General features: G+C 47.0%; 1 protein-coding gene across 4 annotated transcripts in view; it reads right to left on the bottom strand.

Annotated features, from left to right (window-relative positions):
- Positions 1–237: 237 nt before the first annotated feature.
- USP45 (ubiquitin specific peptidase 45) overlaps positions 238–18,534 on the bottom strand; it is a 1,947,146-nt gene continuing 1,928,849 nt past the window's right edge. For all 4 annotated transcript variants that reach the window (XM_078648210.1, XM_078648209.1, XM_078648212.1 and 1 more), the window contains one exon: positions 238–983. In XM_078648210.1, the coding sequence (XP_078504336.1) occupies positions 862–983 (122 nt within the window). In that variant the 3' untranslated portion in view covers positions 238–861. The remainder of the gene's footprint in view (positions 984–18,534) is intronic.

Below are 18,534 nucleotides of genomic sequence, written 5' to 3'. Positions count from 1 at the left end.
TCGACGGACAGGATATCTGGCACCGTTGTGACGGAGTAACCAGTCCGAAAAGTTCTAAATCAGGCCCTATGATGAGTGTGCTCCCGTGATCGAAATGTAAGTAAGTTTGAAAATACAAATTAAATGGAACAAGCATGTGTACTACTTGTAAGAAACTCGTAGCGGAATATGTGGCTGGTATGCACAACATAGAGAAAAAGAAAGATACCTTGTAATAAAAGGGATACCAGATAGGAGTTAGATATTTCACTTTGTGGCTTTTATTGCAAATTGAAAAGTAATTCAACTTCATATCTTCTGATCATTTTAGAAAATTACTATACATCCATGCACTAAGCATGTAATCATGAGAATTCCGTGAGAGTTGCTGGTTTATTATAGCACCTGTATCAATAAATCTCACTATGATTGGCGTTTGTAAACTTCAAGATGACATACAAAATAAATTCAGCTCCGTTTATAAAATATAAATATATAGTATTGCTTTTTGCTAATTATATAGTACATTTGCTGGAAATTAAATTAAAAGTTACTTATAAGAACAAATGCAGTTTTAAAAAATTCTGCAGCTGAGTGAGTCATTGCAAAACGGTTTGTAGAAGTATGAATTTGAAAATGTTATCTCCAGTTTAAAATTTCACTAGAGACAAAATGTGTACCTGCTTATGTTTCCAGTTTTTAAAAACCAAGCACACCAAATACTGCCACAAAATGCATTATTTAAATAAGAGAATACAGTAATTTTACAAGGAAAACATCCACGGAAGTAACTCACTTGTGCTATCAAAAGATGATTTTCAAATAATAAAAGCAGCGAATTGTCTTTCTTTACATGCCAACTTTTTTTTAAAAGTTAAGTCACTATTGCAATCTCTCATAGAAAAGCAGGTATGCCTGTGAATTCAGTACTCGGGATTCAGAAGCTGTCTGCACGTGGGTGTCGCTGACGTAAACCCATTGGCCAGCTGGAGTTTCCTTCAAACCTGTAATGAATATAAAATAAGGTTGTAGATAATTATTCGGTGCATTTTACCATATGTCATGTCTGAGAAACACCAACATCGCCTCTCAGTAATATGTAACAAACTACTTGTTTTGGTACATGTATCTTGCTTATTGAAAGGTCCATACTAATATAAAGCAACCCAAATAATTCCAGAAGAACCCCTGCTACTAAAACAATTCTGCCAGGTTCTGGTAGGAGTCGAGACAGAAGTGCGAGCCAAAGTTTATAAAGAGTAATACTGTAATCCAGTGCAAAGCTCCTGGGTCAGCAATTTCAAACAAAGCAAGTGTTCATGTGACCTTGCATCTAGGTAGCAGGCAGAATTTCAGCAAATTACCTTTTTGTCTCTGGAAAGACTAGGTTGATAAATAAAACCAAGTAACTGAATAAAATAGTAAAATAGAAAAGCATACATAACAAGATTGCAATAGAAAACAATAACAGAAGGCTGGTCTGTTGCCTAGGTATGACAACTACAATACGTGAACCAAAATTAGGATTATGAAAAGTGAGTTTTCCAAGATAACAGCTTATTGTTGTGTGCAAAGTTATAATTTGCTAGTGCAACTGCAAAACTCATAATTTCATCACAATGCTAAATTTTCAATTTCTATTTCAATTATGGCATTAAATAAACCATTTATGTAGAAAAATCGTCTAACCCAGTAAGACGACTAGAAGGTTTTTTCAAGCAAAATGTTATACTGAAAAAAATAAATTAACAAAAAGTGTCTCTGTAGCACAATTCACCGTCAAAATGTTGTTGATGATAGCAAAAAATCGAAGAGTACTGACAAAGTTGGCTTCCTGCACTGAGAGAGGGTCCTGGTCTTTTGCGGCGGATCGTGATCTTTGTTTTGTGGGCTGTGAATCCCCACTTGCTGCTGTCAACCCCACTCCTCGCGGCCCCCGCTCCGCGGGTGCCGCTCGTGACCACTATCAACTGGGTCACCCCCCCGGGAGAGGAGCTGCTTGAGACGCCTACTACCCTTGCGGGACTGCGAGGACCAGCGGGCGTTGTGTTCTTGAATCGCCGCAGCTGGTCCTCTTCCCGCCCCCTCCCGCCTGGATTTTAAAAGAACTGCGGGCAGGGACCTCGGCGCTTCCTGCACTGAGAGAGGGTCCTGGTCTTTTGCGGCGGATCGTGATCTTTGTTTCGTGGGCTGTGAATCCCCACTTGCTGCTGTCAACCCCACTCCTCGCGGCCCCCGCTCCGCGGGTGCCGCTCGTGACCACTATCAACTGGGACACACCCCCGGGAGAGGAGCTGCTTGAGACGCCTACTACCCTTGCGGGACTGCGAGGACCAGCGGGCCTTGTGTTCTTGAATCGCCGCAGCTGGTCCTCTTCCCGCCCCCTCCCGCCTGGATTTTAAAAGAACTGCGGGCAGGGACCTCGGCGCTTCCTGCACTGAGAGAGGGTCCTGGTCTTTTGCAGCGGATCGTGATCTTTGTTTCGTGGGCTGTGAATCCCCACTTGCTGCTGTCAACCCCACTCCTCGCGGCCCCCGCTCCGCGGGAGCCGCTCGTGACCACTATCAACTGGGACACACCCCCGGGAGAGGAGCTGCTTGAGACGCCTACTACCCTTGCGGGACTGCGAGGACCAGCGGGCGTTGTGTTCTTGAATCACCGCAGCTGGTCCTCTTCCCGCCCCCTCCCGCCTGGACTTTAAAAGAACTGCGGGGAGGGACCTCGGCGCTTCCTGCACTGAGAGAGGGTCCTGGTCTTTTGCGGCGGATCGTGATCTTTGTTTCGTGGGCTGTGAATCCCCACTTGCTGCTGTCAACCCCACTCCTCGCGGCCCCCGCTCCGCGGGCGCCGCTCGTGACCACTATCAACTGGGACACACCCCCGGGAGAGGAGCTGCTTGAGACGCCTACTACCCTTGCGGGACTGCGAGGACCAGCGGGCGTTGTGTTCTTGAATCGCCGCAGCTGGTCCTCTTCCCGCCCCCCTCCCGCCTGGATTTTAAAAGAACTGCGGGCAGGGACCTCGGCGCTTCCTGCACTGAGAGAGGGTCCTGGTCTTTTGCGGCGGATCGTGATCTTTGTTTCGTGGGCTGTGAATCCCCACTTGCTGCTGTCAACCCCACTCCTCGCGGCCCCCGCTCCGCGGGAGCCGCTCGTGACCACTATCAACTGGGACACACCCCCGGGAGAGGAGCTGCTTGAGACGCCTACTACCCTTGCGGGACTGCGAGGACCAGCGGGCGTTGTGTTCTTGAATCGCCGCAGCTGGTCCTCTTCCCGCCCCCTCCCGCTATAACAAGGTAGTAGAATCCGCGTACGCGGGAGCGCGCCGGGAGAAGCCCGGGACAAGGGCGGGACCGTCTGTGGCCGTCCGGGGCCGACAGAGGCCGGGCAGGGCCACCTCAACTTCACATTTGCATTGGAACCCCGGTAACACGGAGAAAAGCTACACATCTCTAAAGTAGGTCGCGGTAAGACCCATTAGTACCACTGTGCCTCAGACACAGGGATAGGTACTGGGAATAGCCATTGCTCTTTAAGACTCTATACCTACAGCTCCAGTGGACTTCTTATAGTCATTTAAGTCAATTTTAAAAAATTTCATTTACTGGAGCAAGAGTAATTTTTACATTTCACCAGTGGATATTCATACATCTTCAATGGCTTTAAAAAAGTTACGATCACGCACAATATTTATGAGACGTATGGGCACTGTGGAAGCTGTTAGGAAATCCTCCAATACAGCATTGAAGCATGGCCAAATATCTAGTACCCCGGCAATCAGTAAATACTTTTCTGCTCTATCTCCGAAAAAACAACTATCTATCATCAATTCTGAAGCAGGAAATAACTCCGACCACATGGAATTTAAGGAGGAAAAACAGCCTCCTACCTCAAATCAACAACACGTACCCAATTTAAGTGACTCAGATTCTGAAGGTAATCAAAAGAAAAACTTAGCAACTGAGGAATTACAAAAGTTGGATCACGTGGTATCCCACTCTACACCTCTAAAACCGACAAGATCTCTAGGTAGCCAAACTAGTTTTGAAGTATCTATGTGTAACAACACGAAGTCAGCAAACGATAAATCGGATTTACCGTTAACCCAAGTAAATATAATTATAAGCTCCTCAGAAAAATCACCTTATCAACCTTCAGCACATGAGTCTTTTCCAGATCCCTTCTATCCAAATTTAAATTTTGCAAACCCAACAACACCTATGTCAAAAGCACTTTTTTCCTTGCAGGAGATACTGGAATCAGTACTTACTCATCTAGGTCACATCTTAGCAAACTCGGATGATACTCTTGATGTTCAAACTGGTATACTTAAATTTTTAGTCGACGAAAAAAGGAAAAAAGACTTATCTAAAGTAACAAAAAAACAACAAGAATACGATAAAGCGTTAAATCTGGAAGGTCAATTAACAAATTGTACTATAAATGCACAGATTCCGATCAAATGCGACACAAGTACACAAACATCCGAAGAAGTAATTCCTGAAATAAAAACAAAGGAATCAAGAAGAAATAATAGTTCACCCACTACTTACTCACTTAAGAAGCTTTTCAGAGAAGAACCGAAAAATACTATCAATCACTACTCTATTTTTTCAAAATCTACAAAAAAATCAAACTTACACCAAACTGGGTATACCAGTGATGCCCAGGCAATAACTATTCAAAATGAACCAGAAGAAGCCCATAAGGATGAGACCTCTAAAACAAACGGAACCTTAAGTGCCAAGGGGAATAAAAGGAGAAGAAAGCCATTAAGAAGAATTCACAAAAAAAAGGTGCGCAAACTTAAATTTCATAAACCAACAACTCCGACAAAAACTGCAGAGGAAAGAAATGCTATAATAAATCCTAACACTTCCAAACTCGAGGTATCTTCAAGAAATCAAACTACACTGAATACGAAATCCTTGAATCCAAATGCTGACATATATCTTCCGGTTATATCAATTCATAACACTGGGCCGACAATTAATGGAGCAGGAGAAAAAGACAACAGAAAATCTTCGTCTGGGGTAGGAACATCATCAAAGCATTTAATATTTGAAGAACTCTTCCCCACTGACAATGTGCCACTGAACCGAGGAAGAATAATTAATCTTCTCCAACAAATACCATCCCTATATTCTCTCACAAGTAATGAAATAGACCTGGTGACTTTCCCGAAAAAAGAAAATAACAAATTAGCGCTGGTATCTTTCTGGTCACCAGTACTCCCAGGGATAATTCTCGGAGAGAAGGAAACATTACATAAAAACGGCTACGATGTTATTGCAAGATCAGAACCTAGGAAAATCACACATAATAAAGGATTCAAAGGCATATTTAATATTGCTACACAAAGCATAAGTCAGCACAATAACTTCATAAATCTGGAAGAGTCTGTACCATACGCTCTGGGAAATGACACCCTAAGAATCCAAGTGAACAAAGGTGAAAGGACAGTATGGAGTCATGACTCAGAAGGAATCGATGTCGAAAAATCAATAAAATCTTGGGCTAGGATATCAGAGACACTAAACAGTAAAAAAAAATTTAACCACCAACAATATACTGTTTAATAAAGGCTTGAGCATCACATCATGGAATATGGCCGGGAAAACCACTAACAAAATGACCGACGCCATAAAAAACCATCCCGATATCCTGGGCCTTCAGGAAACTTGGGCAACAAAAACCTTCTGCCAGAAAGGATACTACGTCTATGACATCCCTACAAAGAAATCCAACCGGGGCCATGCAAAGGGAGGGCTGGCAATCCTACTCAGCGAGGAATACCTATGGTCTCAAGAAAATATTGAGACAAAATCTGAAAACTTGCAGTGTATTAAGGTGGCATTGACAACACAACCCACAGGTCCCTGCAATGCAATACTGCTGTTTAATATTTATGCCCCTCCAGGCAAAAATCACGATGCTCTTTTTGATGAGATAATGGAATCAATCAGCCACATCCTTGAAGATCGCTCCCATGTGCCATATCTCATTATGGGTGACCTGAACGGAAAAATTTCAAATAGCGAAATTGGAAAATGGGCTAATCTAACTAAAGAAGAATCTCTGGAAATGTCCTTCCCAAAATTCCCTAAGGGCAACAAATCGGATAAGAGAGGTAGGTCGCTTCTATCATTTCTACCAAGTATAAATGGGACAATACTCAATGGCAATACGGAAGGTGATATACCAGCATCATATACCAGACGGGGAAATGGAACTTCTTCTACTCTCGACTATCTAATCTGTGGGATGGATACAAAGGAATCAGTTACTTACCTGTACACCTCCTTTACAGAAGAGAGCGACCACGCTCTTTTACATTTAACTACCCTCTGGATGCCCAAAACCTCCTTCGTTAATCAACCAACATTTTACAAGTCCTCAACTGAAGTTAATATCAACCAGAGGCGGATTTTTTGGAATTCTTCCACTTTGGACAACATTACCTCACTGGTCATTCATACTCAATTACTCACCAATACCCACTCAGAGGATCCAATTAAGAATTTCGAATACATCATGAATAAACTCAAGAATGCACTTCTAAATAAAACACAAAAGGCCTGTTATGGAAAAAGCACAACCATCAATAAAAATAAAAATCGGAACTTGCCTGCTGCTAAAAAACTTAATAGACTCATTCGAGTACAACATTTGAATTTCTCTATAACAACTAAGGCAGAAATCAACAAACTAAAAAACCAAATACGAAGAGAGAAAAATAAGCATAAAAAACTGCTGCAGGACCGTAACTGGGTTGATATCCAAATAGCCGCTAAAGACCATAATCAGCAAAAATATTGGTCTCTAATTGCTAAAATGACTGGGTCGAAGAAAAAACTTGAAGCTATCCCAGTCTCGCTTGAGGACTGGGAAATATACCTGCAAGATTTATACAAACCAAATCCATCTTACCTTGAAAGGAAGGACGGTGATACTACTGCAGAAAGGAACAATACTAAAATCACTAAGATCTCGTCAATTTCCATTGCAAACCATATCAGAAAAGCGAGAAGCACTGGTGCTTCAGGCCCCGACCAAATTCCCATCAAGGTCCTCCAAACAGACCCCAAGGATTGGAGCCAGATGCTTTCTCCCCTTTTCAACCACATCTTCGAAACCGGAGAAATACCGAAGTCTTGGCAGGGAAGTACAATCATCCCAATATATAAAAAGGGGAACAAAAACACTGCCAGTAACTATCGGCAAATAGCACTGATGGATGCTACCGGGAAAATGTTCGCTGCAGAAGTATTAGACCGTCTAAAATCTTGGGCATTTTCACAGGGACTTATACCAATGTTTCAGGCAGGATTTCGACCCAACCATTCCGTCATTGATAATATAGCAATACTTCAGTCCATTCTTGACAAATATACTGTGGGGCGATCACAACCAATATATGCAGCCTTTATAGATTACTCTACTGCTTTCGATCGGGTGGACAGACCGACTCTGTGGATCAAACTGAGGAGGTTGGGTATCCCCGAACAATTGCTCCGGGTTGTTGTTAATCTCCACAATAACACATGGTGTCAAGTTCAAATGGGGAGCGAAAAAGGTTTAACCAATACAATTCGCACGCCCAATGGCCTCAAACAAGGGTGCCTTCTAGCACCGATTTTATTTTCACTGTACCTTAGCGACCTACCACTTTATCTGCAACAAGGTTCCAGTTTGCCACCAAAGATTGCTTCACAAAGCATACACGCTTTACTATACGCTGACGATATAGTAATGTTGGATTTGACGCCCTTTGGATTACAAAGATTACTCGACATTCTACACAAATACTCCAAAGATAACTTTTTAATTCCCAACCTAAATAAAACAAAAGTGGTTTCATTCTCCAGGAAGAAAAAAGGTGTAAAGTACTGCTGGAGGTTGGGTGGAGAACATATAGAAGAAGTCGAGGAATACACATATTTAGGTAGGATCTTTTCAAAGAATCTGAAAAATATTAAGCAAATTAATCATCTAAAAATGAAATCCGAGTTACATGCTGGGGCCTTATTGAGACTGTATTCGGCCACTGGGAACAGGCATTTTTCGACACTACTAAAAGTGTACAGAGCAAAGATACCTCCTGTCTTATCGTATGCCACCGAATATATTGCTTTAAAACAGTGGTCCTACATGGATCAAAAAGAAGGAAAAATACTAAAGAAAATTTTGAAAGTCTCAGCAGCAACACCCGTGCAAGCGCTAAGACTAGAATTTTCGATCACTAGCGCATATGCTACAGCGGTAGCTAACATAATCAGATGGGCTTATAACCTCCTTCACGCTAAAGAAGGCTCATTACGATTTTTGTTAAAGATTGAGACTTTTGATCAAAATGTTCCATATTTAACATTCTTTAGAAACATGACAGCGGCATTTCAATTAGCAAAAATTAATTCTGAAATTCTGTTGACTTGGTGACCCGCACAACTCAAACTCTTTCTAAAATGTTTTACCCCTAAACTGAGTTTCGACCTTGATTTCTCTCACTGTAATAACTTATCTTTGTACAAACCTTACACTGAGTCATTGGAGTACAAGCAAGATCAGCCATATTTAGGTTTTTCCCTCACTCATGGTGCAAGGAGATCAATCACAATGTTACGTTTGGGTATTTTGCCAGTATCAACTTTTACATCAAGGTGGTCTCCAGGCAGATCCCCGCTTTGTACTCTCTGTCATGGGGGAGATCAGAATATCGAGCATCTCTTATTCGAATGCCCATATGCTAATGTAGTTTCAGCACGGTCTAGATACCTAGACCCTATATATCGCAATTGTAAAATCATTACTGCAAAAGAACTGCTACTTGCTTGCAAACAGCCTCCCAATGAATTTGTTTGCTATAATTTTTTATAAATTTTTAAAACTGTTTTTGACATTATATTGATTTGTATAGAAAATTGTTGTTATATATTTGTGGTCCTCAGTTGAGTACCAAATCAAATAAAACTTTTTGTTTTTTACTTTGACTTTGACAAAGTTGGCAGTTAATGAAATCAGCAAGTATCCATAACTGTGGTACATATTTGCATGCAGAAGGTACATTCATGAATTGCATTAGTTGCAGGTATTACAGTGAATACATATCACACTTCCTTCTGCAGAGCAATGTTTACACAAATCGGAAGCAGAAAATGGTTACTAATCTCCATGGAATCAGGCACTAAGTGGTGCATCACCTGGACCTTCATGAGTAAGATTAGATCTGGATAGTTGCCTGATTCTTGCAAGTAGCCTCCGGGTTCTTCATAAAAATCAAAGGCCAACAATACCCAGTGTCTACAGATGAACAACAAACTGTCCAACCAAGAAATTAGACATATCATAGGCACCAAAGCAGGTAGCACCCTAGACCTTTTTTTTATTACTCTATCCCCATTGGCTTTTGTTAGATTGTATTCTTATTTCAAATTGTAATTCTGTACTATTCACATGGTTTCATGCAAAAAGGTCGCAATGCTGAAAGCGTTTGATAATTATTGATGACTTTTTACATATTTTTTTAACTACTAAAATTTCATGACACTGATGATGTTTTGCACACAATGTGCTGAAAATTACAGAAGTAAAATCTCAATTTCGCACACTCCTGCGTCAGAAGGACTCGTGAAAAAAAAACTCCCCTCAAATAAGGAATAACAGAGTTGAAGTTATACCAGACTGAACATAAAGCATACTGGTAAACTTAATCTTTCGTCCATATATGAATTTGTGAAACTAGCCAACAATGGAAAACAATATCCATCACTTTGAACAGAAAGAACTGCCCTCCTAATCAGTCTACCATTTTAGATTCTGCTCTCCTTTTAGTTTCACCCTTGCCTACTTGTTGCTGTACTCGGTTCTTAAATCCCCTTTTTCTGTCAGAGACCTTGTGTTTCTGTCACATGTGTTGACCATTAATGTACTCTTCTGCTCCCAGGCCTTGATAATTAATTTATTTTTGATGTATGGACATCAGTATCACAAGTGCACCTGTAGTTTGTTCATGGGGTTCTGTATTGTGATAAGAATCTATGATTTTGAGCATCTTGTGCTTGCTACTTCAGAAAGTTGCCTCACTGTTTCCAATCTTAATGTATTAGATGTAAAGTAGGTAGTTACATGTCCCACACATAAAGCAGGACTCGCCCATGACCTTGTATTTACACTGCAATAAAAAAAAAAAATGTATTCGCATTTTTATGATGCATAAACAAAACAAGCATGTCACATACAACCACTCTCCACTTCCCTCCCTCCATCCCCCCCCCCCGCCAGCACATGATCCCCTATTCATCCTGACAGGAGTGTACCTTATTTGTCCACAAATCCATAATGTGCAAAAAATAAAAATCCCCCTCCAAATCCACCCCATCCTCAGACAGTGCAGCCAGGTACCTCCTCCGCTTTTGGTTACAATCCCCCTTCCAGCCCATGGTATCGGCGCCATTTCCCCCACACTCTGTTGATTTTCTTTGGGCATCCTCTAGCCTTGTACGGACTCTCTCCGCCGCCATGTACAGATCCATGCCCCTTCTCCATTCATCTAGTCTCGGCGGCGTGGGGGCCCCCCATGCCCCCCATGCCCGGGCCACGTCCCTCTTAGCCACCACTATGGCCAGAACTACAAAGAGGAGAAGTGGGCGACCCAAGTCTACGTCATTTGTTACTCCCAGCAGCACCAGTTTGGGGTCCAACGGCAGAGCGACCTCCAGCACATCTCCCAGCTCCCCCAGAACCTCAGCCCAGTATGTCTGTATTATGGGACATGTCCAGACGGTATGGTAGAAGTCTCCTTGCCCCGAGCCACATCTAAGACAATGGCGTCGCTAGCCCGGCCCATGCGATGTAGCTGCACCCTGTCATAGTATACCCTATGCAGGATTTTATATAGAATAAGTCTCAGACGGGACTTAATTGCGACTTCCCTTGGATGCATCAGGGCTGTCTCCCAATCCACTGTATCCATCTCCCCCACATTTTGCTCCCACGATTCTCTGAGCTTTACCAGTCCATCTGGCATGTTATTGATCAGTGTTCTGCTTTACCAGGGATGCGTTCCTGCAATAAACGCCCTTCAAGCGGGGCATACTCTGGTAGGGACAAGGCGAGCACCTCCTCCGCCCGCCATGCATGACGCAGTTGCACATATCTGAAGTACTGTGTGCGGTGCAGCCTGTATTCCTCCCTCAGGACCTGGAATGACTTCAATTCTCCCCACTTCACCAAATCCCCCATTACGGAGATACCAATATCGTCCCACCTCTTGAACCCTCGCAGCTTGTTTAGCTCCCTTAGCCATGCACAGTGCCATATTGGGGTCTGCTTTGTCGGCGTATGAGTCCAACCAATTGCTTTAGTCGCCCTCTCCCATATCCCCAGCGTAACCCTCGTTTCTGCATGTAGTCTTTCCTTCCCTTTTTTCCCCAGTATATGTAATGTAGGCAGTCGCGCTGCGCCACCGTCCCCCTCTCCAGTCTATATGTGGGATGGTCTGCTGGTGCATGTAACCAATCATTGATAGGGGTTAAATGCTCCGCCCAGTAATAGGCTTCAATATTTGGCAGGGAGATTCCCCCTATTGTACTGGTTTCTTTGCAGGGTCCCCAAGGCCACTCTGGATTGTTTTCCCAGCCAGAGCAGCGATCTCAGTTCCGCATTTATATCAGTGAAAACTTGCATGGGGAGTGGGAAATATTCATTTTGTAAGACATAAAGGAACCGCGGCAACGTAATCATTTTAAACACGGCAGCGCGTCCTAAGATTGTAAGGGGGAACATCTTCCACCTGGCAGCATCTTGAGCAAAATGTACTAGTACCCGCTTGACGTTCTTCTGATATGAGAGGTTCCTATCTAAGGTTGTATAGACCCCCAAATACACAAACCCCTCGTCTGTAGTCCTGAGCGCACCAGGCAGTAGGGACCAGTCCTCCCCCTGGCGGGGGTCGTATAAGATTGACTTGTGACAGTTTATCATGTAGCCAGCACAAGCGCCGTAGCGGCGCAGCGTGTCGAACAATGCCGGAGTAGTGGTCACAGGCTGAGTGACATACAAGAGGACATCATCCGCAGGGCGTGGCTTGACCGCCGACGGGAATGGCGGCGTGAGCTCGGGGCTCCGCGCCTGATCCCCTTCTTATCCTGAAAACCAGTGCGGCGAACCGTGCGGGTGGGACCGACTATACAACAGAAGGAACCGGAACCGCAGCGGCGCTGCCTGAGGCGAGCAAGTATACCCTTCAAGCTAACCGCGAATGTGAGGACGGAGAAGCCTACGGCCGGCAAGGAGGCAAAATGACGCCCGTAAGCCGCTTGGATTCTTGAGGACGGCGACTCCTTGCTGGTGGGAGGTGGCTCCAGCAAGACCCGGCAGAGGAGAGTGAGAATGCCCCATATTAAAGGAGGGCGAGCTGTGCAGTGAAGCGGGGGAGAAGCGCGACCCGCTCGAAGCGAATCCGAAGAGCGGAAAAGCGGCTGATGACGGGAGGAGCGGGGAGACCTGCGGAGAGCCCGGAGACGGAGCCCTGCGGTGAGCAGGAGAGGCAGACCGGCATCGCCGGATGGGTGCTGGGCCCGGAGAGCGGCGAATCGCAAAGCGGTAGGACTGTGGCCTGATACGGGTGCTGAGGACGGTGGGGTGCGCTGGCACTGACCGGAGGCCGCTAACATTGGGCGGGGAGCGGACAGCCCGTCGGGAGCCATTGACGTTCCACAGCAAGGGCACGAGCTAGGCCCCGTCATAAACTAATCACACTGCGTCCGACGATCTAGTGGGCTGGAGCACGACTCACCGACGATCCCTTTTAGGAGGAGGACACCCGGGACTGAAGTTAGAGGGGGCCTATCAGCGAGAGCTGGGAATATTCTTGCGGCGCCCCCCAGCGCAAATGGAGTGCTGTGGTCGTGAGTGAGAGGTCCCCTGATAGGCGGGAGGACGAGCCAGATAACGGGTCAGGAGGGAAGGAGAGTAGAGGCACTGAAGGGCCCCCAGAGCTTTGGCCTCGAAAAGCCTCCTGTCCCACAGGCAGTGTCCCTGTGCAGAGCACGGCCTGTCGACGCGCGCAGTGGTGCAAACGGATGAGTGAGCAGACTATCTTATCACTACTGGGGGACACCACTGCCAAGGACAGAGGGGATAGAGATCTCAACCTATTACAGGGAAATCCTGAGATGGGAGATACAACTTGGGCCACGGGGTTGGCGGGGGCCGGCGCCTGAAGAAAACGGTGCGCTCGTCCCTGGTGATCATCGATACCGGAGCTGTGCAGGAGACCGGAACCTGAGAGTGCCCCACGGGTTGTGCACCTAGCAAAAGGGGGCCCACCCCCTACCCCCGGACTTGAGCTGGCCCTGGCAACATTGGAGGTATGCAGGAGCCACAGGGAGCCCCGAATCATGGGGAAAATCAAGGGAAAGGCAGATGGCACCGCGACTGCGGAGGCGCAGGAGCCTACCACATCGGGGCCACGGACCTCCAGCAACTACAGGACCGCATACTGGAGGCCATTGCGGCAACAAGAGATGCATTACAGCAAGACATTGCACAAGTGGCATCTGGGCTGGGGCTACTCCGTGCAGATCATGCCAAGCTGACGGACAGGGTCAAGCAGAATGAGGTCGTGCTGCAGGAGTTGACCCCCGCTCACTCAGCCCTGGAAATGAAGATGGAAAATGCTTTAGCTCGGATGCAAACACTGGAGAGGAGGGCTGAGGATGCCGAAAACATGAACAGGCGTAACAATATCTGCTTGGTCGGCCTACCAGAAAAAATTGAAGGGGGAGACATGATCGGCTACCTGGACTCATGGCTCAGAGCGACGGTGGCCCCTGAGGGCCTGTCGCCTTTTTTCACACTCGAACGGGCGCACCGGGTCCCTGCTAGGCCTCCTAGACCGGGCCAACCACCTAGGCCGGTTATAGCAAAGCTGCTCCACTACAAAGACAGAGACTTGCTGCTCCAAAAAGCCCGCGACACGGGACCCTACCAAGTGGACAATAGCAAAGTAACCTTGTTTCCTGACTACACTTACGAAACACAGCGGCTCCGAGCCTCCTTCCTCTCTGTTAAACGAGCACTCAGGGATGAGGGAATACAATACTCTCTGCTCTTCCCGGCCAAATTGCGGGTCGAGTTGGACGGAGTGGCTCACTTTTTCCACACACCAGAGGAGGCTTGGTCATGGGTCGAAACCTACAGAGCGGGAACCGACCGCACGCGACATCCGGATGAGGAGATACAGAGGTCGACACAGGTGCGAAAATCACAGAGACTCCGCAGAAAGCGGCGGGGCACCCGGACACCATCAGCGTCGCAAACAGTAGAAGAACGGAAGGCGGCATTGCAAGCAGTGGTGGAACTATCGGGCGCTAGTCCGGCTCTATCGAAACACGGCACAGAATCCGAGGGAAACCACACGGGCTCGGAGATGGACATGTCAGAGACGCATGGCGCCAAGGGACCGAAGGTGACGCCGAACACAGCGGAAGAAGTCCTAGATGCCTAACACGTGAGACCTTGGAACTCTATTCTTGTGATGACTGTTTGAGTTTGGTGAGGGTGGAAAGGATAGGGGTGATACCACATTCGGGACTGCCGCAAACCCTTTATAGGGAATTCTGGGGGCGAGGGTTACGGTTTGGCGCGGCTGCCTGTCGGTCTAGAGCCAACCCCTTGAAGCCCTTAAGGCTTCTGCAGTGACGACTGCGGGATAGGCAGGAGTTAGAGTTGAATGATGGCAGTTTGGACGGGGTCTGATGGGTTGCAATTGGGTCCTGTTCTGGGGGCGGGGGAGGGGTAACTGTTGGGGATGTTCCTTTGAGGCAAATGCCAATATTTGTTGTTGAGGGGGATGGGAGGGAAGGGGCAGCAAGTGCAATGTTGGGTAGGTTCCACCACTGAAGCAGAGTCGACGGCCGGTTTGGCCAGCTGTGAGATGGAGTGGGACAATGGTTGAAATTGATAACTTAAGATGTATGACCTGGAATGTTAGGGGGCTCCACACGATGGCGAGGAGACACAAGGTTCACTCTTATCTAACTCGCAGAGGAGTCCAGATTGCATTTCTTCAAGAAACACACCTGACGGCAACTGAGGGGCTAGCGCTGCAGCGTAGATGGCGGGGTCAAGTGTTTGGTACTGCTTATTCCGCATTTGCTAGAGGGACGCTGATCTGGATTAGGGCTGGAGTGCCATTTCAGATGACCAAACAGGTGATTGACCCTGAGGGTAGATTTGTGGCGGTTGCGGGTAGACTACGGGGTCGCCACATTACACTATGCAGCATATATGCACCCAACACAGAACAACTGGTATTCCTGGAGAAACTGTCGGGGACACTTGCACACTTCCTGACGGGTCCGGTAGTGGTTGGAGGGGACTTTAATTCGGTGACGGACGTCTCGCTGGACAGATCTCACCCACCGCTTAGGGACTCCCCGGCTCACCGATTAGCCAAGGGCAGGCTAGAATGGCAGACACGCTGGAGTTTGGCGGACGCTTGGCGCGTACGGCACCCGATTGATTGGGATTACTCCTACTTCTCTAGTGTACATGAGCTGCATGTTCGGCTGGATGCAATGCTTTGCTCCCCATTGGTGATTCCATCTGTGGTACGCGCCAAATATCTCACCAGAACAATCTCGGATCACAACCCCTATTGGTCACTTTAGACTGGATGTCTGAGACACCATGTATTCCCACCTGGAAATTACGCCCTGACACCTTGGATGACCCGCTCTTTCACACATTGCTAGAGGAGGGAATTACGCAATATTTTGCAAACAACGCTGGCTCCACTGCGATTAGGGCAATCTAGTGGGACGCCTTCAAGGTCGTCATTAGAGGGCTCTGTATTGGGAAGCAAGCAGGGGTACGGAAGGTTCTCCTAGGAGACTTAGATAAAGCGGAGAAAAACCTCAGGGAAGTAGAAAAAGCGATGCCGGAACACCCGGAATCCCAAGAGAGAGTCGGTTCATCTCGGGAAGCAGTGGCCGTCGAAGTAGAGCGACTCCGTAGATTTGACTACAAGACCTACTCGACGAGGGTGCATGCAGAAGGGGATAAAGCGAGCACACTGCTAGCATGGTTGGCCAACCCCACACGGCAACACTCCCCCTTCCTGGCTTTGGAGGAAGACGGGGGTACTATGGTTCATACTCAGGCCGAAATACTGCAGGGCTTTACACGCTACTACGAGAAGCTTTATAAAAGCATGGTGGCAATCGGAGATCCGGCGCTGGAAGCCTTTTTAGACGAGCTAGACTTGCCTCAAATAGACCACGATCAGGCGACAGACCTAGGGAAAGACATAGAGCTGGGGGAGATTCGAGGAGCTATAAAGCGTATCGCCCGCAACACAACCCCAGGGCTGGATGGTCTGCCGATAGAATTCTATGGTAAATATGTGGACCTGATAGCGTCAAAGCTATTGGAGGTATACAAGGAAGTCAAGGAAGCGGGCCGCTTGCCCCAATCAATGAGAGAGGCGCTGGTGATCCTGTTGCTGAAGCCAGGGAGGGAAAGTGATAACACAGCTTCGTATAGGCCGTTATCCATGTTGACAACTGATTACAAAATTCTTAGTAGTATATTGGCAGCACGATTACTACCATATATGACCTCGCTGGTTCACAAGAATCAGTCGGGTTTTATCCCTACGCGCAACACCACTTTGAATATTCGAAGACTCATACGTATTATGAGTGATGACAACTCCGAGACACAAATGCCATTAATCCTGTCCGTCGACATAGAGAAAGCTTTTGATAGCTTGGAATGGGGCTACTTATATAATGTTTTGAAGCGCTTCGGACTCGGAGAAGAGTATATACGATGGACAAAAGTCTTATATACCTCGGCGGTGGCGAGGGTGCGAGTGGGGAGACTGGTATCGAGCCAATACCCGGTAACACGCGGAACGAGGCAGGGCTGCTCGTTGTCCCCCTCTTGTTTGCCCTCGCTATAGAACCTCTGGCTACTGAGATCAGGACGGGGAGACATTATAGAGGGTTGGACGGCAGGGATGGACGACACCTTATATCCCTATATGCGGACTCTATTTCTTGAGAATGCGGAGGCGGCCTTGACTGGGGCGGAAAGACTACTTCATCGCTTTGGAGAGATCTCAGGCCTAAAAGTCAATTGGTCCAAGACGTGCATGTTTCCCTTGCGGCACGGGGAGGTTAGACCCGATAGGCACCCGTTGATAAAATGGGAACCTACCTGTTTGAAATACCTGGGGGTGTACATATACAGCACACCGGCGGACATGTTGGAAGGCAATGTGGGTCGTTGTACACGGGCACTGAAAGGCAGTATGGCCTTCTGGGAGACCCTGCCACTATCATTGATGGGCCGGATATCCCTCTTGAAAATGATAGCGTTGCCGAGACTTCTGTACTATTTTCGTACACTCCCTGTGTGGATACCCTGTTCCCTCTTTAAAGCTTTAAAATCGCAGATATCCTCATATCTCTGGGGCACAGGCAGATGTAGGGTCGCCCAGAACATGCTCCTTCGACCGAAGGATGAGGGAGGACTTGCAGTCCCGGATTTCGAACTATACTATTTAGCAGCTCAGTTGCAGCTCTTTACGCATGAAGTGGCGAGAGTGTTCAGAGGCCCAGAGCGTGAGAGGGAGGGAGGCACACCGCGCCATGTCTTGGCTTACATAACACTACAACAGAAGCTAGACTTGCGAGACCTAACCATAGAGGAACAAACATTCCGCCTTTGCTGGAACCGATCCCAACGCTTGGCGGGAGTACGTCACCCATACGCGCCGGAAATACCCATAGGAATGATAACGGCGTTACCGCATGGTGGGGACTGGTCGCAGCTGCAGGTCTGGGAAGAGGCGGGACTGCACGTGGTGGGGGATCTACATGAAGACGGGGCACTGCTGCCTTACCAAACGCTCCAGGAAAGATTTGACCTACCAAGGGGGGGGTTCTAATTACATGCCGCAGTTACTAGAGCCATGCAGGCGCATTGGCAGGAGGGATTATTAGAACCCACGACGTCTATGGCCTGCCTGTATACCATGATGGCAGCGGGTACTTACAAAGCGGTCACATGCCTCTATGCTAGAATGTTCCGAGAACGCTTGACACCTTTGACCGGGTTGAAAAACAAATGGGAAGCAGATATAGGAAAAGAGATCCCAGAGACAGCCTGGGCGCAAATAATGCAACGAGCCCACAAGAGTACTAGGAATGCACGCTTCTAACTAGTGCACTTTTTCATACTACATAAAGCGTATTTAACACCGGGGAAAATTCGTAAATATTTTGGAGTGAATGAGGCAGTGTGCCCTAGATGCACTAGAGAAGCGGTAGAACTGGACCACATGGTGTGGACTTGTCCAATGTTGGGCGACTATTGGAAGGCGATAGGGGATGCACTGAATGAGGTGACGGGAAGACAGTTACAGTTTGACATGGCTATCGGTGTCCTCCATTGGTTCCCTCACACTCCCAAACACAAGAATACCAGTAAATTTATTGACATGGGCCTTATGTTGGCCAAACGCGAAATTACTCGACATTGG

This window comes from Lissotriton helveticus, chromosome 6, assembly GCF_964261635.1.
Source record: "Lissotriton helveticus chromosome 6, aLisHel1.1, whole genome shotgun sequence".
Classification (NCBI taxonomy): domain Eukaryota; kingdom Metazoa; phylum Chordata; class Amphibia; order Caudata; family Salamandridae; genus Lissotriton; species Lissotriton helveticus.
Note: the sequence above shows the minus strand (reverse complement) of the source record. Positions and strands in the feature narration are given on the sequence as shown.